This window comes from Fonsecaea nubica (assembly GCF_001646965.1).
Source record: "Fonsecaea nubica strain CBS 269.64 chromosome Unknown Scaff21, whole genome shotgun sequence".
In the NCBI taxonomy this organism is placed as follows: domain Eukaryota; kingdom Fungi; phylum Ascomycota; class Eurotiomycetes; order Chaetothyriales; family Herpotrichiellaceae; genus Fonsecaea; species Fonsecaea nubica.
In genome coordinates, this window is record NW_019173694.1 from 305,944 (window position 1) to 321,718 (window position 15,775).

Below are 15,775 nucleotides of genomic sequence, written 5' to 3' on the forward strand. Positions count from 1 at the left end.
AGTAGTACCTAGGCTTTTTGTTTCGCTTGTCAACTTGCATCTTTCACTGTCCTCCTGAACTGGCCAAGCAACAGCAAATTCACTGTTCAATTCTTCGCACAGAAGCCATGGTGCTTGCACTTAGCCATCCAGCGGAGTCGTTGCCTGCCCTGCCTCCAAACTCAAGCCAACCACACTCGCAATCCGAGCCGGAACAACGCCCCAACCACCCATCACAACCGAAAAGTGTGAAACGACGGGCTCCGCAAGCATGTCAAAGCTGTCGAGGGCGAAAGATCCGTTGTAATGTGGCCAAGCATGGCATTCCATGCGTCCATTGCAGACTGGATGAGATCGCGTGCATTGTGGGCGAGAGCAGGCGCAAGAAGTAGGCCACATCGGTACTGTGGCGCCGTCAAATCGCTGACTTCGCGCAGAAGGAGGACCACGGACACAAACTCAGCAGGCAATACCAGTAACAGCGGCACACTGCTGCCTTTGGTTGCTCCTGCACAGGCATCAGACGCACCCTATCCGCCCGTGCGACATTGGCACGATCAACTCCCTCATTCCTCACTTGAGATCGGTGCGAGTAGAATGTTGACGGATACCAGCTTGTTCTCTCCAGAACCAAGTGCGATCCGTCTTGCTACACCTATGGCACCTTCGAACATTCCCTTCAACTTCGAGCCGCATACTCACCCCATGACAGCGATGCTCGAGGGTGCGCCTCTCATGCACAGTCTTCCTCCGCCCCAAAATGTGACAGGGCCGGCACTGCCTGCTTTCATCAGGCCACTACCGGCTCGATTTGGACAAGACGATATCACATACTTGCAGAACAAAGGGGCGCTTACAATTCCCCCCCTAGAGCTGCGGGATGAGCTCCTGCGCAACTACGCCGAGTATATGCATCCGTTGATGCCATTGCTCGATTTTCACAAATTGGTGCGGATTGTCGATCAGAATGATGGAGTACACACCGTCAGTCTGCTGCTGTTCCAGGCTGTCATGTTCACCGGAGTTGCTACAGTCGACATGCGTCTCCTCGAAGCTGCGGGCTACAGATCCCGACGTGAGGCAAGGCGTGCCTTTTACGAGAAAGCCCGACTTCTATACGACCTTGACTACGAGGATGATTCAATAGCATTGATCCAAGCGCTCTTGCTAATGACCTATTGGCGGGAGAGCCCGCACGGTCGGAAAGAAACCCATTATTGGATTGAAAATGCTGTTTCCCTTGCTCACAAAATTGGGCTCCACCGCAACCCCGAGGATTCTACAACATTAGAGCCATGGCAGCAGAAACTTCGTAAGAGGATTTGGTGGTCCGCTGTCATGCGTGACGCCCAAGTCTCGCTAGGCACACGAAAATCGACTCGCATGACTCGCATGAAGGATGTTGTCTTTGACGTGCCAATGTTACAACTGGCAGACTTCGAGCTTGATGCACTGTCCGATGGATCATGCTGCATCCCCGCTGATTGCAAAGTCTTGAGAGATACGGAGCAGCAGCGACAACTTGCGATTATATGCATCGAGATGGCCAAGCTATGTCTGTGCATTGGTCATATTCTCTCGGTGCAAAATGGGGTCACAAGTTCCAAGGCTTGTACATGGACGGCTAATATGCTATTCCCCGAATCAGTAGAGCCTGGCGACGATCAGATACAAGCCAGCGCCAGGGTCTTGCAGGAATGGAAAAACAGACTCCCCGAAGCAGCACAGTTTGCTACACCGACCGGCCCCCATAATGTCGACTCGATGAATGGACCGCTTTTTCTCCACCGCGCCTACTTACACATGCTCTACTACGCCGTGCTATCATCATTGCATCGGCCACAATTAGTACCTCCGCCTGGAATGCTACCGACTATGTCGCGCTCCAATGCCGTCGACTTGTCTCGCGACGCTGTGCGTCTAGCAGCGAATAACATCACCGAGATAGTCAGCACGCTTTCCAATTTAGGCCTGGTACGCTATCTTCCATCACCGAGCATTACGGTCATCCTTCACGCTCTTGTCACGCATCTGCTTGATGTTTTGGCCCCAGACGAGTTCCTGCCCCGCAACAGCTTACAAGACTTTGGCAAGTGTATGGAGGTCATGGCTGGACTGCGCGACATGTATCCGGCAGCAGATTATTCGACCGCATTCCTCCAAGCCGCCATACTGCGAACGGAAATCGGCCCCCTGGCGCCCCAGACAGACGAAGACAGAGAGAGCTGCAGTATGACCGGTACTGACTTGCGAATGTATCCCGCTGCCTCGCTCTCGGAGCCCCGCCAGATGGCACCGCCACCTAGTGATCAGGTTGTGAATCTGACAGCCCGGCACACTGAAGGAGCTCCGGCATCTGGTGCGATGGGAAGTGACGACAACGCCGATCACCCGGCGGATCCTTCTTTTGTGTCTGCAATCCCTTCCTCGAATCTACAGTTCGACCACCTCCAAGACGCCATTCACATGCCTGACTATTCTCAAAATCTAATGTTCGACGTTGGGGACAGCGCACACAATGTGTCAACCATGGGCCTGATGACTTCGGCAACCACGAACATGAACGACCATGGAAATGATTTCGAGCTCGATTTTGATGGCATGGAAACTCTCGACGCTGCAGGAAAGATGTTCAACGATGGACAGGCCGAGTTCGACACTACGCAGGGGAGAGATGGTGCATTCGCATTCCAGACGGCCCCGTTGGCTGAGATGGGTCCGGGGGAATGATTTGAGAGAGACGAATAGTTTCACGTATGTGTTTAGAGAGTGGCGAGCGAGCCCCGAATTTGGCATGGTACGCTGAACAGATGTGGGTGCAAAGAGAGTCGAGGTGCTTAGCATAAGCATGGATCCTGTCGCATGACTCGATCAAGCGATGGGGTTGTCTATTGCTTTGACGGATACGCTTCTTCAACGCTGTGAATCCCCCAAGTGATTCAAAAAGTGCCTAAGACGAAGATCTACATCCCACCAACAAGTAGGGATGCCACACTCCTCTCCGACTTCTCACGGATCATAATGAGACTCATTGCTGGGCCTGATTCTGCCGACCCCATGGATGCTATCATTCCTCGTACCAACATCTTCAGCCCATCAAGGGCCTGAAGCCTTGCTGAAATGGGCAGACATCTCTCGGCTTAAGCTTGGTCCACGGCCTGGATACAAGGGCGGTTTGCTGGTTACCAGGAGTCTAAGAGTGTTGGACCGCTTCTGGACGGAGAGGATGAAGAACGACAACAAGTCCATGCGTGCACGACCGCAGAAGAAGTGTTATGCTAGGCTGAGTTATGTAAACTTTCTCCTACAGAGCCGCCTACAAGATGCATATATACCATGTCGAAACATTTGCTGCAAGCAACTGTCCCTGTGTAGCGCGAGCGCTCGCTGAGAAGTAGAAAAATTCACCGCACGAGTTCCGCTTCCAAGATGAAGTGCCCAGGCTAGTGATACTTGTTCTTGTGAGCTTCGACATCGTTCTCCAGGAAGATCTCAATTTTCTGGTTCATTCTTGGTCCAATGTCTTCGATGAAGAAGCATGCGATGATGGCCACGCACCCGAAGCCGGTCAAAGTCAGTGCGACGGTCCTAGTCGATCAAACCTGTCAGCGAAGTCCAAGCCCATCGTGCAAAGTATCGGATGGGATGGCAAACTCACTTCAAACCTTGTACGTAGCTCTCCAGGAAAGCAGCTTGCGCTGCCGAGACAATGGCTGGAGTGATGCCTTGAACTTTCTCCAGGGCGGCAGCACCGAGTGGCAGCGCTGCGGCGACGGCTTGAGCAACTTGGGGCGAAGCACCGGCGGCTTGAGCCGCAGGGGCCACATGTTGTCGGGCGTATCGCTGCTGGACATGGACCAGAATGGTCTCGAACGACGTGACGGCGACAGCGCCACCGGATTCTCTCGACACCCCTGCGAGGCCGCCGGCAATACCCAGTTCGATTTGGTCGGCGCCGAATTGGATATATGTGATTGACAGGTATTGGGCGTAGCCGAAGCCGGCGGCCGACAGAAAGGCAAAGGCGACGCCGACGCCCTCGCGCTGAGGAGTCACGTAGGCTAGGAGACCGCCAAACAGAGTCATCCACGCAATCGAGAGACCCATCTGCCACTGCCAATGCTTGAAGTAGTTTCCGGCGACGGAGAGGAAAACGCCGCCCAGGAGGATGCCGAATCCTTGCACGGTAGCAAGCCAATAGACGGTATGGGGGGGAGTGTCTGCGTGGGTAAAGTACAACGAGACCATCTCGCCCCAGATGATGTTGGTTCCGTAATAGAACATGGTGACGACAAAGCCGACGATGAATGGGCCTGTCATTCTCCGACCCTTGTTTGCGGTGAACAGCCGGGGTGGAGTGAGCGGTTCCTTGAGAGGCACAAACGTCTCCCACAGAGCGAAGAAAACAAGGCATCCGAAGCCGGCAACCAGCAAACCAATCACCTTGGGGTCGTCGGAAGGAACCAGCTGTACGTAGACGATGCCAGAAAGCACCATTGCGGCGCTGATCGTGAAGCTCGCCATACCTACATAGTCCAGATTTCGAAGAGCTTGACCCCAGGGGATACCTCTCGGGTGGGCGGGCGGATAGTAGTACAAGACGAGGATGAGCAAGGAGATTGCGATGGTGATGACCATAGCCCAGTAGCCCCAACGCCACTGGCGCGGTTTTAGTTACGCATTGCATTGAGATGGACTCAGAGTAAGATTAGGGGAGTAAAGACTTACAGCATCGCCGTGACGGATGGCGATTCGGGCTGTGACAGGGCCGGCGATGACATTGAAAAATGCAACTCCATCTGCAATGACGACTCCGATGTGCCGCCACTTGTTGGGGAGCAGCTCCGGAATGGCAAAGGTGGTGAGTTGACAATTCCCGGCCCCAAAACCGATCAGCACATGAGCTGCAATAGATTGGCCCATGTGGTGCGAAGTGGCTCCGACAATGGCTCCCACCAGGACAAGCACGTTGCCCATGAGCAGGAAGGCCCGTCGGCCGAATAGATCGCTGTTGGCGCCACAGATCATGAAGGCGATGGTGGCGGCGGCAATGTAGCTTGATGTGAACCTGGTTTCGGTCAGCCAGTCAGTCAGTTTCACATATGGACCTTGACAGTGTCCGGGGTGGGCTATGGACTTACCAAGTACCAAGTCCCGCGGAAGATCCAAACGAAGCAGCAATCTCGGACTGAATCGTGCTGAAGAAGGGCACAGGCCAGAACGATATGCCATAGGCAAAGGAGAGAGTCTGGTGCAAGTTTAGTTAGCACGGGGATGCGGCAAAGTCGGTTGAGGGGAGTGAGTGCCAACGTACCACGACGACCATCCACGTCTTGGTCGTCACATAGCTGTCGCCATCCTCGGAGGAAACCTGGTCTAGTTCGGAGCCTGCCATGTGCGAAGGGTGCTTCTCCAGGTCACGAGGGATGCCGTCCTCGCTGGGTGTTCCTGGGGATCCTCCAATCTCCTCATGCTGGTGATATGTCGTTCCTTTTTCCTCCCGCCTCATCTCATCCACGGGTCCCACGGCTGCCATATCGCCCTGTTGCACAGCTCTGAAAATGCCGCAAAACAGACCTGGTCAAGGTGAACCGAGGCAAAAGAGGTCGAATGAGAGGGATTTTCAGACAATAATGCCGGGCAGAGTTGGCCTCGAGGTGAAGAATATAGCCACCTTCTGCCCTCTGGTGGCTATAAGTATACAACCGGGGGTCCAATGTCATCCCCACGGGGATCCCCTTGGCCACGCGAGGCATCCAATCGACGAGCACAGGCTCGCAAGTCTCTTGGCGACACGATTGATATCCACGGCTAATGGTGTAGAAGCACTAAAAGCAGATGAAGCTCAGTCTCCACCTTCATCAAGTCTGCCAATCACAATGCTGAGATATTGCTTGACTTTTCCCTTATCCGCGGCTGCTCGATTGGGAACAACCTCACTAGCCCATCTCATTACCCCCGGCTAGGCGACGTCTGCCAATACGGCATAGATTTTGACTGGGTCGAGATCCCCGGCCACTCAGGGTCTCAGCGATGGTCAGGCCTTTCATCCCCGGCTAACGGGAGAGATGGGGGACTTCAATTCGCCCGGGATGTCGATCCTGTGGTTTTGGTGCCAGGGATATAACTGAGCGTCCCACGCTGGACTATGCGCCCAGTCTTGACTTTCAATCGCAAAACAAGATCGTTCCTCGATAAAGAATAATCATCATGGCAACCGCAACAGTTCTCGCACCTCAGGCCGTCACCACCATTTTAAATTACCACCTTGAACCCGAGCGCGGTGGAGAGATCGTGTGGTGTCCAGGGACCGTCCGTGACAAGCGTCGACCGCACGAGCATGCGGAGGTCACGGTTCATAATATTAGAGGATACGAGGAATCGTTTACCCTGGATAAGCAGGGTTTCGCTGTTGGGCCGTTCGACACGTCCGTGGCAGATGTCCAGGATGATGCCGAGTTCAAGGGACAGTACTATCAAGACGTGGTCGCACATCTGAAGAAAGTGTATGACCGAGAGAGGCTTCCTCACCAACCGGATTCTGCTGACCCACGGCCACAGTACCGGGGCATCCAAGGTCTTGCCTGTGGTTCACATCACCCGTCGACGCCAATGGGACGAGGTCGCCGAGGCCGAAAAAGACTTGCCGGACAATGCGCCGGTGACAGCTCCCACAGCTAACCGCTCGGGTAAGCAGCCAACTTCTTGTTTCTTTGTCCAGGGGGCCCGTCATTGACCGAACGGTGTAGTCCACGTTGATCAGTCGTACTTTGGCGCCGAACTCGTCCGCGACAGCAAATTGGAAGAACTTCCTGCTTCCGAGGCGGAAAGACTCAAGAAGGTTCGCTGGGCCATCATCAACCTCTGGCGACCGCTCAACCACGTGACCCGCGACAATATGGCCCTCTGCGATGCCCGGACGGTGGCGGAGAACGAACTGGCCGCCGTGTACGCGGATCTGCCGGAGGAACTCAGGAATGCTAAGACGGGCTACAACTTCGCCGCCAAATCCCGCTCCGAGGCATGGGAGGTCAAAGCCAACACGGGTGCGCACAAGTGGTATTATGCTTCGGGAATGAACCCCAATGAGGCCCTGTTGATCAAACAGTTTGACTCGAAACCCCATGGGGTGGCAAGGCGGACACCACACTGCGCCTTCTCGGCCAAGGAAGATCATGGCCCAGTCAGGCAGAGCATCGAGGTCAGGTGCCTTTGTTTCTGGGAAGATCAGCCGCAGGAGGAAGCGTAGCATTCAGTAGATATCAATACATCACGTCCTCGTACCACATCCACAATCCGTCTCCCCCACAACCCGTGTTGAGTCGAGTTTCCAAAGGTGTTACCCTGATCACACAAGTAGTAGTAGTGTCGGCCACGGTACTCGTCTGGCCCCCAGGCGAGGCCTTTCCGAGAATACTGTATGCAATTGGGCCTTCCGGGCGAATCGCAAGCGCGTGGATGGGAACGTTGTTGACGAGGAAGAGGAAAGGCAACCTCGAGCCTGGAGTGGCTGCATCTATCTCCTCAGGTAATATATTCGGCTAAGACAAATCGGGAAAGAATAGTCACATCCCACGTGGCCGTGGCTGGCTTGCCTCAGTAATACCTCCACGTGATCCACCACTCGTGATGATCTCGGTACATCTACCTGCATGTCCAGCATGTACCGAGTACTTGTAAAGGGAACGCTACGCACTATATCAGTAGATCAAACGATCAGTTAGGCGTTCCCTCGTACGTTATATATATAAAACTGGTACAAGCGACTGAAGGGGCGCTGTTTTTTCCACTGAATATCAATAAAAATTGGCAATTAGAGAGCGACAGACTATCTTTCGTGGGTTGTTGTTGAATGAGTGACCAAGTGCTATTAATCCACAGCACAACAAATCTGAAAAGAAAAAGGACAAAAAAGCACGAACATTCTCATTCTCATTCTGTTGACCATCAACTTTACCACAGCTCACTCTCCAGGGACTCTTCCCGCTCCTCCTTGCTTTGCGTTTGTCTTTACCTAAGAGGCTGCTGCTATCACCGCCACCACCTGAGCTTGCCGTTCTCAAGAGAGGAACGGTACGATGGTGGTAGACCTGCAGTGTTCCACCAGGCAGACGACTCCATCCCGAATGCTGCAACACACCTGCTCCGTTGCCTCAAACACCTCCCGCTCTCAATCTTCTCTCCTTGAGTAGGCTTCTTCCGATCTTGGCAAAATCCAAGGACTCGTCTCAAGCAATCGTGTGGCCTCTAGCCTCGCAAGCGCCGCATCGTGGTCATCGTTGCCGCAGTCTCGGCGCTGCTAGCGGATCTCGAAGAGAGGAGACGGTGAAGCATGTGCCCTCATGGAGAGGCGAACAAGACACTCGTCGAGTCGGTGACCGGCATCTATTCATAGGTGCCGCCTATGCTGATAACGACAACACTTCGTAAGAGATGCTCAAATGAGCTCGTTCTTCACTATTATTGGGATCTTGTCGTGGTATCGCCATAATATCAGTCGTAGCTGCCACCAACTTGACTGGCAAACGCAGTCGAAACGCTCCTGGCGTCTTCATCTTCGTGCATCAACTTGCCGAGTTTGTGACCCGACATGTAGCCACCAGATGCAGGGACTCCCCCTTCCACATATCTCTTGAGTCGATCCGCCTGATTGTAGCTGGGCTGTTTATGGGTATCATGAATGGACAATTGATCCAGACTGACCCCTCCTTGTCCAAGAATGCTGCCCGTGATGTCGGATTCGGTGGCCACTGTGGATTCTCCCGCCACGCTACTCGGGACCGCTCTTGCCTTGACTCCATTTTGTCGGCGCGCGTGAGTGTTTTGAAGAGAGGGCCATGCGTCAGGTGTGAAGCCTTGGAACATTGGGGGATAGCCTGCTGGTACACCAACTCCACCCATGGCAGAGGAGTGGATGGATGAAACGTCATCCGGTATGTAGCCAACGACCGAACCTGCTGGTTCACGGTAGTCGTTGCGCGGAGGCGTTCGCCCGTTCATCATGCCGCTTGCCATATGACTAGCGTGATTGTATGCCATCTGATAGCGTTGTGGGCCCCTGTAAGATTGTTTAGGTCGGCTGAATTGGTGCAGAGACACCTGGAGGTTGTTCAAAGGGCCTTCCACTAGACAGTTCCGTTCTTTGAAATGAAGTAAGAGATAGTGCCAGAGTGGGTGCTTAGAGAGGACTTTGGGGTTGCCGAGGATCACAAACCCGTACTTGGCTCGAGTCATGGCCACGTTTAAACGACGGGGATCACTCAAGAAACCAATGCCCTGGTGATCGTTTGACCGGACACATGATAAGATGATGAAGTCCTTCTCCCGACCCTGGAACGCATCGACGGAAGCGACCTCAATTTCCTTGTACATCTCCTTTTTAAAGGTCCCCGTGGCTTGCATGGAGCTAACAATGTAGCTGCGTTGACCCTCGTATGGAGTGATGACACCGATGTCCGACGGCTTGACCCCGGCTTTGAAGAAACGAGTGACAATCTTTTCCACATTGGCCGCCTCCGTGCGATTGAGATACGAGGTACCTGATGCTGAGATTTCTTCGTTTCCAAGGTTGGACCAGAACATCATGGGTGCGTCTTGAACAGGCCAGGGGAAATCCACATCTTTCCGGAGACGGTATTGCATGGTAACGCCATTCTGAAGCGATCCTTCGTAGAACATGTTTGACGGAAACTCGGACAGGCAGGGATGCATGCGATACTGCACATTCAGACGGATTGGCGCACAGCCCAGGACGACGAGGCGCTCGAAGAGAGATTGATTGAGGCCGGCTTTTGCAGCTTTCTTGTTCATAATGACCGGCCCCAGTTGCTGGTGGTCACCAACAAGGACAACCTGCTTGCAGCCAAGAACCAAAGGGATCATGCATTCCGGTTCTGCTGACTGGGTGGACTCATCAATCAACACAGTGCGGAACTTGAACTTAGCAAGTCTTGGATCCCCAGCACCGACACAGGTACAACATATCACATCGGCATTTTGAAGGATCTCCCGCTCCGCTGCCCGGGTTAACGACTTGTACTTTTTCTCGTCTTGGCTCGACAATTCGCCGAGTTCGGATTTGAGTTGGTTCAGCTTCGCCAGTTCCACATTGCTGTCGTTCATTCGGACTTGTTCATGCAAGGAGAGGAAGCCAACGGATGACTCCACGTCTTCTCGGGATTTCGCAGTCACTCGAACAGTCTTCAGTCCCGTGCGGTGTATGCGTTCGCAGAGTTGATCGACAGCTACATTAGAGGGTGCGCAAACCAAGACTTGACCTCCATTGATCTTTGACAGATGGTAAATAATGGTGGCCGAGGTCACGGTCTTTCCAGTGCCTGGAGGGCCCTGAATTAAGCTGAGAGGTTTCTGTAGGACGGATTTGACGGCATTGATCTGACTCCCGTTGAGCTCTGGTAGGCCAGGGACGCTGAACTTCTTGGGAAGTTGGGTTTTCATGGGAGCTGCAGCAACTTCATGGCCGAGAAGGCGATGGAAAATGTAGCCCGAGACACTCATTTCGTCGATAGCGAATGTTTTCATCGCGAGCTGCATACGATCGAACGATGTGGCCTTCCAGACGTAGTCTGCCGTGAAGTTGTGGGTACATTCAGTGGGCACGGACTTGTGGTCGCCCTTTGCTCGCAACTCGATCGTAACTTCGTCCGACTGGTTGTTGGGAATCTTGATGACATAGCCCACGCCTTCCCAGGCTGGTCGTAAGTCTCCAGTATATTTGAGTCGCATTTCGTCTCCCACAGCCAGCTTGACGTCGCCTAGTTCGAGTTTTGGCAAAACAAAACTGGCCAGGTGTTTGTTGTTGAGGCCTAGATCCCATCGGACAATCAGGTTGTCCTGCGACTGGCTTTCTTTCAACTTGCGATCGTAATCAGCCTCGATCTTGACCAGAGGACCGAAGACATTCTGATATTGGTAAGCATCGTCGTAGCGTAGGAGGACCGGGGCGGGCTCGTCATCGATATTGGCCGCTTTTTCGAGGTCGGTGATGGTGGCATTGGCATTTTCTTTCCAGAGCTCCTCCAGCTTTGCAATCATTTGAGGACTCAAGTGCCTTGCACGGAGTTGTTCTTGGTCGCTTGGTTGCGCAACAAGCCAAGACAGAAATGAACGATCTTCTATCAAAGGTTGCCACCGCGAAGTGTCCCAATTCATGTCCTTGGAGGATGGCATCGCTGCGCAAGGTTGTCGACAGAGCAGGACAACGACGGTGTCTGATTTTGCCGGGATAAAGCCAAGTAAAAAGACATTCTTGGTTCCGCAGTTGTAACATTCAAGTACAGTGTCGCCGAGAGAGCTGCTTGGGTGAAGTTGGACTTCTTTGTGGCGGGCTCGGACAAGGTGGTTGACGATGTGAGAGGAAGAGGTATTTCCACGGGCGGCGCAGAACCATTTGGAGCATGTCAAACAGCGCACCACGCTGCTTGGATTGTGGATGCCACAGTAGCTAGGATTAGTCAGTAAAATGTCTCGTGAAGGACAGGCAAGATGGTCACATACGCGCAGGCGTGGGGTGGCAGTTCCTTCTCTTCCTCGGCCTTTTGGACATGTTTCTTGCCATTCGCATCAACAGCAGCGGACGCGAGGCTCTCAAGATCGTCTTCTTCTATGCTTTCCGACTCGTCGTCATCATGTTGACGTCTTCTGGGGCCCTTGGCCAGGCTCAGGACGCTCTCATCCGGGTCGACGGTCGAAATGTCATCGATGGCGTTGATAGCGGCTGCGGAGTTGGAAACCAAGTGGTTGCCCATGTTGCTGAACGCCTCCATACTGAAACACCCAGTCTTGACAGTATCCGTGTCCCGACAGTCTCACATCAAAGAGGAACTTGCGTCGTTTCCGGCGAAAAAGGTTGAGGCGAAGGGTGACCGATCTGCGCAGTCGACAGGGTCACCCACTTTTCACATAAGCGTCGCGAGTCCACACCCCTCCGACGGTCTCCAGTTCTGAAAGATCGTTAGCGACCTATTGTCGAACATGCAGGGGTTTGTGGTTGCAAGAGTATCTGCAGTGAAGGGGGGTGGCCAAAGGTGAAGCGAGGGATGGAGGAATATGCAGGTGGGTAGTCGCGATGCGGATGAAGTGCGGCGAAATTTCTCCACCAAAATTATCTTTCCACAGTCCGAGTACCACAATTTTCTGGTCCTGGTCTTCCTTTCTCTCCTATCTCTTCACCCCTCTGAGACCAGCAAAATGCTCCGTCGGCAAGCCCGCGAGCGCCGTGACTATATCTACCGTCGCGCTATCCAGCTGCGCGATGCTAGCATTGCAGAGAAACGTGCACTGCTAAAGAAGTCGCTGGCTACCGGCAAACCGCTCGACCCATCGATCGCCAACGACCGTTCGCTGCGCAAGGATTTCAAGTACGATGAGTCTCTGGATCCCGAAACCGCCGCTGCACAAGAGTCTATGGACGATGAATATTCGATGTTGTCTGGTCTCTCCGACCCTCGTCCACTTGTCACCACCTCCCGTAGCCCTTCGACTCGTCTCTCTACCTTCTCCAAAGAAATCCGCCTGCTTCTGCCCACCTCCATCCGCTTGAACCGAGGAAACTTGATCCTCCCCAATCTTCTTGCCAGCGCAAAGGCCGCCGCCCTCACTGACATCATCTTGCTCCACGAACATCGAGGCACTCCTACCGCGATGACCATTTCCCATCTGCCGCATGGTCCAACCGCTTCTTTCTCCCTGCACAATGTCGTCCTCCGCGCGGACATCCCCAATGCATCAAGAGGAACAGTATCCGAGTCGTATCCTCATTTGATCTTTGAGGGGTTTACGACACGGCTGGGAAAGAGAGTGGTCCAGATCCTCAAACACATTTTCCCTCCACGGGATGGTCCGCATAAGGTTGGCAACAGGGTGGTGACCTTCAAGAATGTCGAGGATAGTATCGAGGTACGGCATCACGTTTTTGTGCAGACTGGCTACAGGGACGTCGAATTGGCTGAAGTCGGGCCCAGGATGACCATGAGGTGCTTCGAGATAAGAGGTGGTACGTTAGAGAAGGAGTCTGGTGGCGAAGTTGAATGGGCTTTGACCCAATACACTAGAACTAGCCGCAAGAAGGACTATCTGTGAGGTCAAACTCATTCTGAAACCCGACAGTGCCCAGAACCTGGTCGATGTCAGAGTCTTACACTGCCATGTAACAGCTCTCTCAGGTGGTGTCACGGTCAACAAACGATGGTTTCCAGCAAACCTTGGTAGAAGATATGCCTTCACCATCCGCTCTCTGGGGTCCTCGCCTGAATCTCCAGGTTGGTATCCGGAATAGTCCTATGACTATGCATCAACACCGTCACGCTCGGCTTCCTCCTCCTAGGTTCAACAGAGTCGACAGCTGCGTCACCTTCATTGACAGACTGAGGTGCTGTTGACATTGGGAGGTACAAGCGCTGGCCGTCATCTGCTCCATCTTTTCCGCGCAAGTTTTCGCTCAAGAGTCGTTCGCGCCGGATATCCATCAATTCCGCCTGTACATCATTCCAGTCAGCCCCCACCCTGTTGTTGAAGAAGTTACAGAACATGTCCCATGCAAAGTCAAATGTGCTGCCTGATGGAGCCAGTGTCTGCACATACATCATGTCCGATCGCGTGTGGACCGTGTAGCATGCGTAAGACTTTGTGGCTCGACGCCTTCCCGCATTTGTGAGCCCGGAAACGGAAGGAAAACGCCCAGCGGACCTGCGACCACCTGAAACCGAGTCTGACTCAAAGAGTTGCAGGCTCAAAGCCCATGGATCGGGAATGCGCACACGGAGTTTGGAGTTTGAAGGTCTGAGGTGTCGAGGCAGGGAGCTCTCAATTACAGGGCTCCGAGAAAATGGGTATTGTTTGGGAAAGAAGTACATCGGCACCGGGCAGGGAGGAAGTCTCGAGCGTGATTCCGGGTCTTCAGAGCACCTGAAACGCATATCTGGCCTAATTAGTACCGAAGCGATTCAGATATTGCGGAGGCAACCTACTTTTTCCCGGCTCTCCACTCTTGCCCTCACCCGCTCCGTGGTATATCGGGTAATTGGTGTCGGACTGGGAAGAGAAATGAGGTGCATAGCGCACCTTCATACGATGTTTTGCAAGTCGGTTCTTCAGTATATCCTTCCTCACCAATGTGAAGCGGTACACAAAGCCTGATTCGTCGACGAAGGGTCGATAATCGCCTATGGTCGAAATTGACTCAATATTATGATGTTATGGGAATGAGGCGCGATCTTGAAAGTCAGGGGAGCACACTCACGGGTCTTCATTTTCTCCTCGAACTGCCCGCACGCGTCGTCGATGTCATGCCCTGTGCCGTATCAGCCCCAAGAGAACAACGGATCATGCGTTGACAAAGGATCTTTACCCGCCAACTCAATTCGCTCGTCCTTGGTAAGGTCTTTAGTCTCCGAGTCTCCGATCTTCTGCCTTGGTGCTTGCTGCTGCACCTCCGTCGTACCATGGTTCCCATTTGTCGAGACAGTTTCACCAAGGGTGAAACTGTGTTCGCGCCCCTCCATCGTGTCTCTGACTTTCTTTTCGTCTTCCATTATTGGACCTTGGTATTGTTGGAGCCGATAATTTAGATCATTGTGCTTTGGTATCGTGCCGTAGCAGCCTCGTCATGGGTTCGGATGAGATAACAAGCCGCAACACGAAGTTCCTGAGCAGTTGCAGAAGGAACTCACAGTACCCCAAAGAAAATCGCCAGTCCAGCTAGTGAGCACCAGTCCGAAATGTTCAGGAATTGACGATAGTGGATATCAAAAAGGTGACACTCCGCTAGTGACTACAAACATGCTTTGTTGTAGAACCAGGCAATGTGAAGATCCGAATAGGATATCAGACGCAGGTAATGAAAGACAAGTAATGATAAAGTGAATAGAAGAAAGATGACGCGTTTAAGAAGAGACAGATTCAACGACAGCAACAACACTAGCTGGTCGAGGAACCTGTATACCGACGATGGAAGATGAAAAAGTATAAAAAGTATACAGATCACTTATCAGGGGAACCAGCGGCGATGGTTAAGAGAGCAAGACCAGGACAGGACGCGGTCACGAACTTTGAACTCTCGTCATTCGCATTCGCATATGTATATTTGACCGATTCGTTGTATGCAAGATTGTAGCTAATTATCTGAGATACCAGGATGGTCAGGTCTGTTGCTTACCATATGACAAGACGCTCCGGTCGCCTCGCACATAGTGCAGCTGGTTTGAACGCTCTAAGGGTTTCCAGTGGGCAGATCTCAAGTTCTTTGGATCATCATCAAATAGAAGTTGTCCTAGTCACTCACAAAGATGTGAGGAACCTGACGAAACCACATGGATATTGTCGTATTATGTACGCTGACACGAGTGTCGGGTATATCATAGTGTTGGACAACCTAGTCATCCTTGAACAAGACGTGAAAGGGAAAAGGGATATGTCGTTCAAACAACAATAGCAAGACTTGGAAACTGCAGCGTGCTCTGGCTCATGCTATGCATAAGTTCCTTGTCTTGAGACGATTTCTCACCTCTAGGTGAGCATCGAGCTCTTCTGAAACCATATCCATTGTATCCGGACTTCGGTGATTATGAATTGCATTTTGGAAGACCGAGGAGGTTGTAAAATACGAACAAAGCTGGAGGAGCCAGTGTCATATTCGCATTTCTCCGCCTTGCTTGATGCCGTAAAAAGTCGGAAAACGGTGTTCAAGGGTGTCTGATCCGATCCCTTTCCTGCTAGAGATTGTTCTCGCTTTTAGATAGCTTCAAGGCGGCTGGGAGGCTTTACATGTGGCTGAAGA

General features: G+C 52.8%; 6 protein-coding genes across 6 annotated transcripts; 3 read left to right on the forward strand and 3 right to left on the reverse strand.

Annotated features, from left to right (window-relative positions):
• Positions 1–297: 297 nt before the first annotated feature.
• On the forward strand, positions 298–2,709 carry AYO20_04210 (hypothetical protein; the record flags this gene model as incomplete). The annotated part of the gene is made up of 1 exon (XM_022642509.1): positions 298–2,709. The coding sequence occupies one exon, from the start codon at positions 298–300 to the stop codon at positions 2,707–2,709; it is 2,412 nt and encodes an 803-aa protein (XP_022501606.1).
• Positions 2,710–3,422: 713 nt separating this feature from the next.
• AYO20_04211 (hypothetical protein) lies at positions 3,423–5,515 on the reverse strand (the record flags this gene model as incomplete). The annotated part of the gene is made up of 5 exons (XM_022642510.1): positions 3,423–3,567; positions 3,638–4,638; positions 4,708–5,047; positions 5,121–5,227; positions 5,294–5,515. 5 exons carry the CDS (start codon positions 5,513–5,515, stop codon positions 3,423–3,425), a joined length of 1,815 nt encoding a protein of 604 aa, XP_022501607.1.
• Positions 5,516–6,189: 674 nt separating this feature from the next.
• On the forward strand, positions 6,190–7,228 carry AYO20_04212 (hypothetical protein; the record flags this gene model as incomplete). Its single annotated transcript, XM_022642511.1, has 3 exons — positions 6,190–6,485; positions 6,541–6,668; positions 6,729–7,228. 3 exons carry the CDS (start codon positions 6,190–6,192, stop codon positions 7,226–7,228), a joined length of 924 nt encoding a protein of 307 aa, XP_022501608.1.
• A 1,244-nt stretch (positions 7,229–8,472) lies between these two features.
• Positions 8,473–11,765, reverse strand: AYO20_04213 (hypothetical protein; the record flags this gene model as incomplete). The annotated part of the gene is made up of 2 exons (XM_022642512.1): positions 8,473–11,443; positions 11,497–11,765. The coding sequence occupies 2 exons, from the start codon at positions 11,763–11,765 to the stop codon at positions 8,473–8,475; spliced, it is 3,240 nt and encodes a 1,079-aa protein (XP_022501609.1).
• A 424-nt stretch (positions 11,766–12,189) lies between these two features.
• On the forward strand, positions 12,190–13,080 carry AYO20_04214 (hypothetical protein; the record flags this gene model as incomplete). Its single annotated transcript, XM_022642513.1, has 1 exon — positions 12,190–13,080. The coding sequence occupies one exon, from the start codon at positions 12,190–12,192 to the stop codon at positions 13,078–13,080; it is 891 nt and encodes a 296-aa protein (XP_022501610.1).
• A 140-nt stretch (positions 13,081–13,220) lies between these two features.
• AYO20_04215 (hypothetical protein) lies at positions 13,221–14,531 on the reverse strand (the record flags this gene model as incomplete). Its single annotated transcript, XM_022642514.1, has 4 exons — positions 13,221–13,475; positions 14,062–14,162; positions 14,240–14,290; positions 14,348–14,531. The coding sequence occupies 4 exons, from the start codon at positions 14,529–14,531 to the stop codon at positions 13,221–13,223; spliced, it is 591 nt and encodes a 196-aa protein (XP_022501611.1).
• Between the last annotated feature and the right edge of the window lie 1,244 nt (positions 14,532–15,775).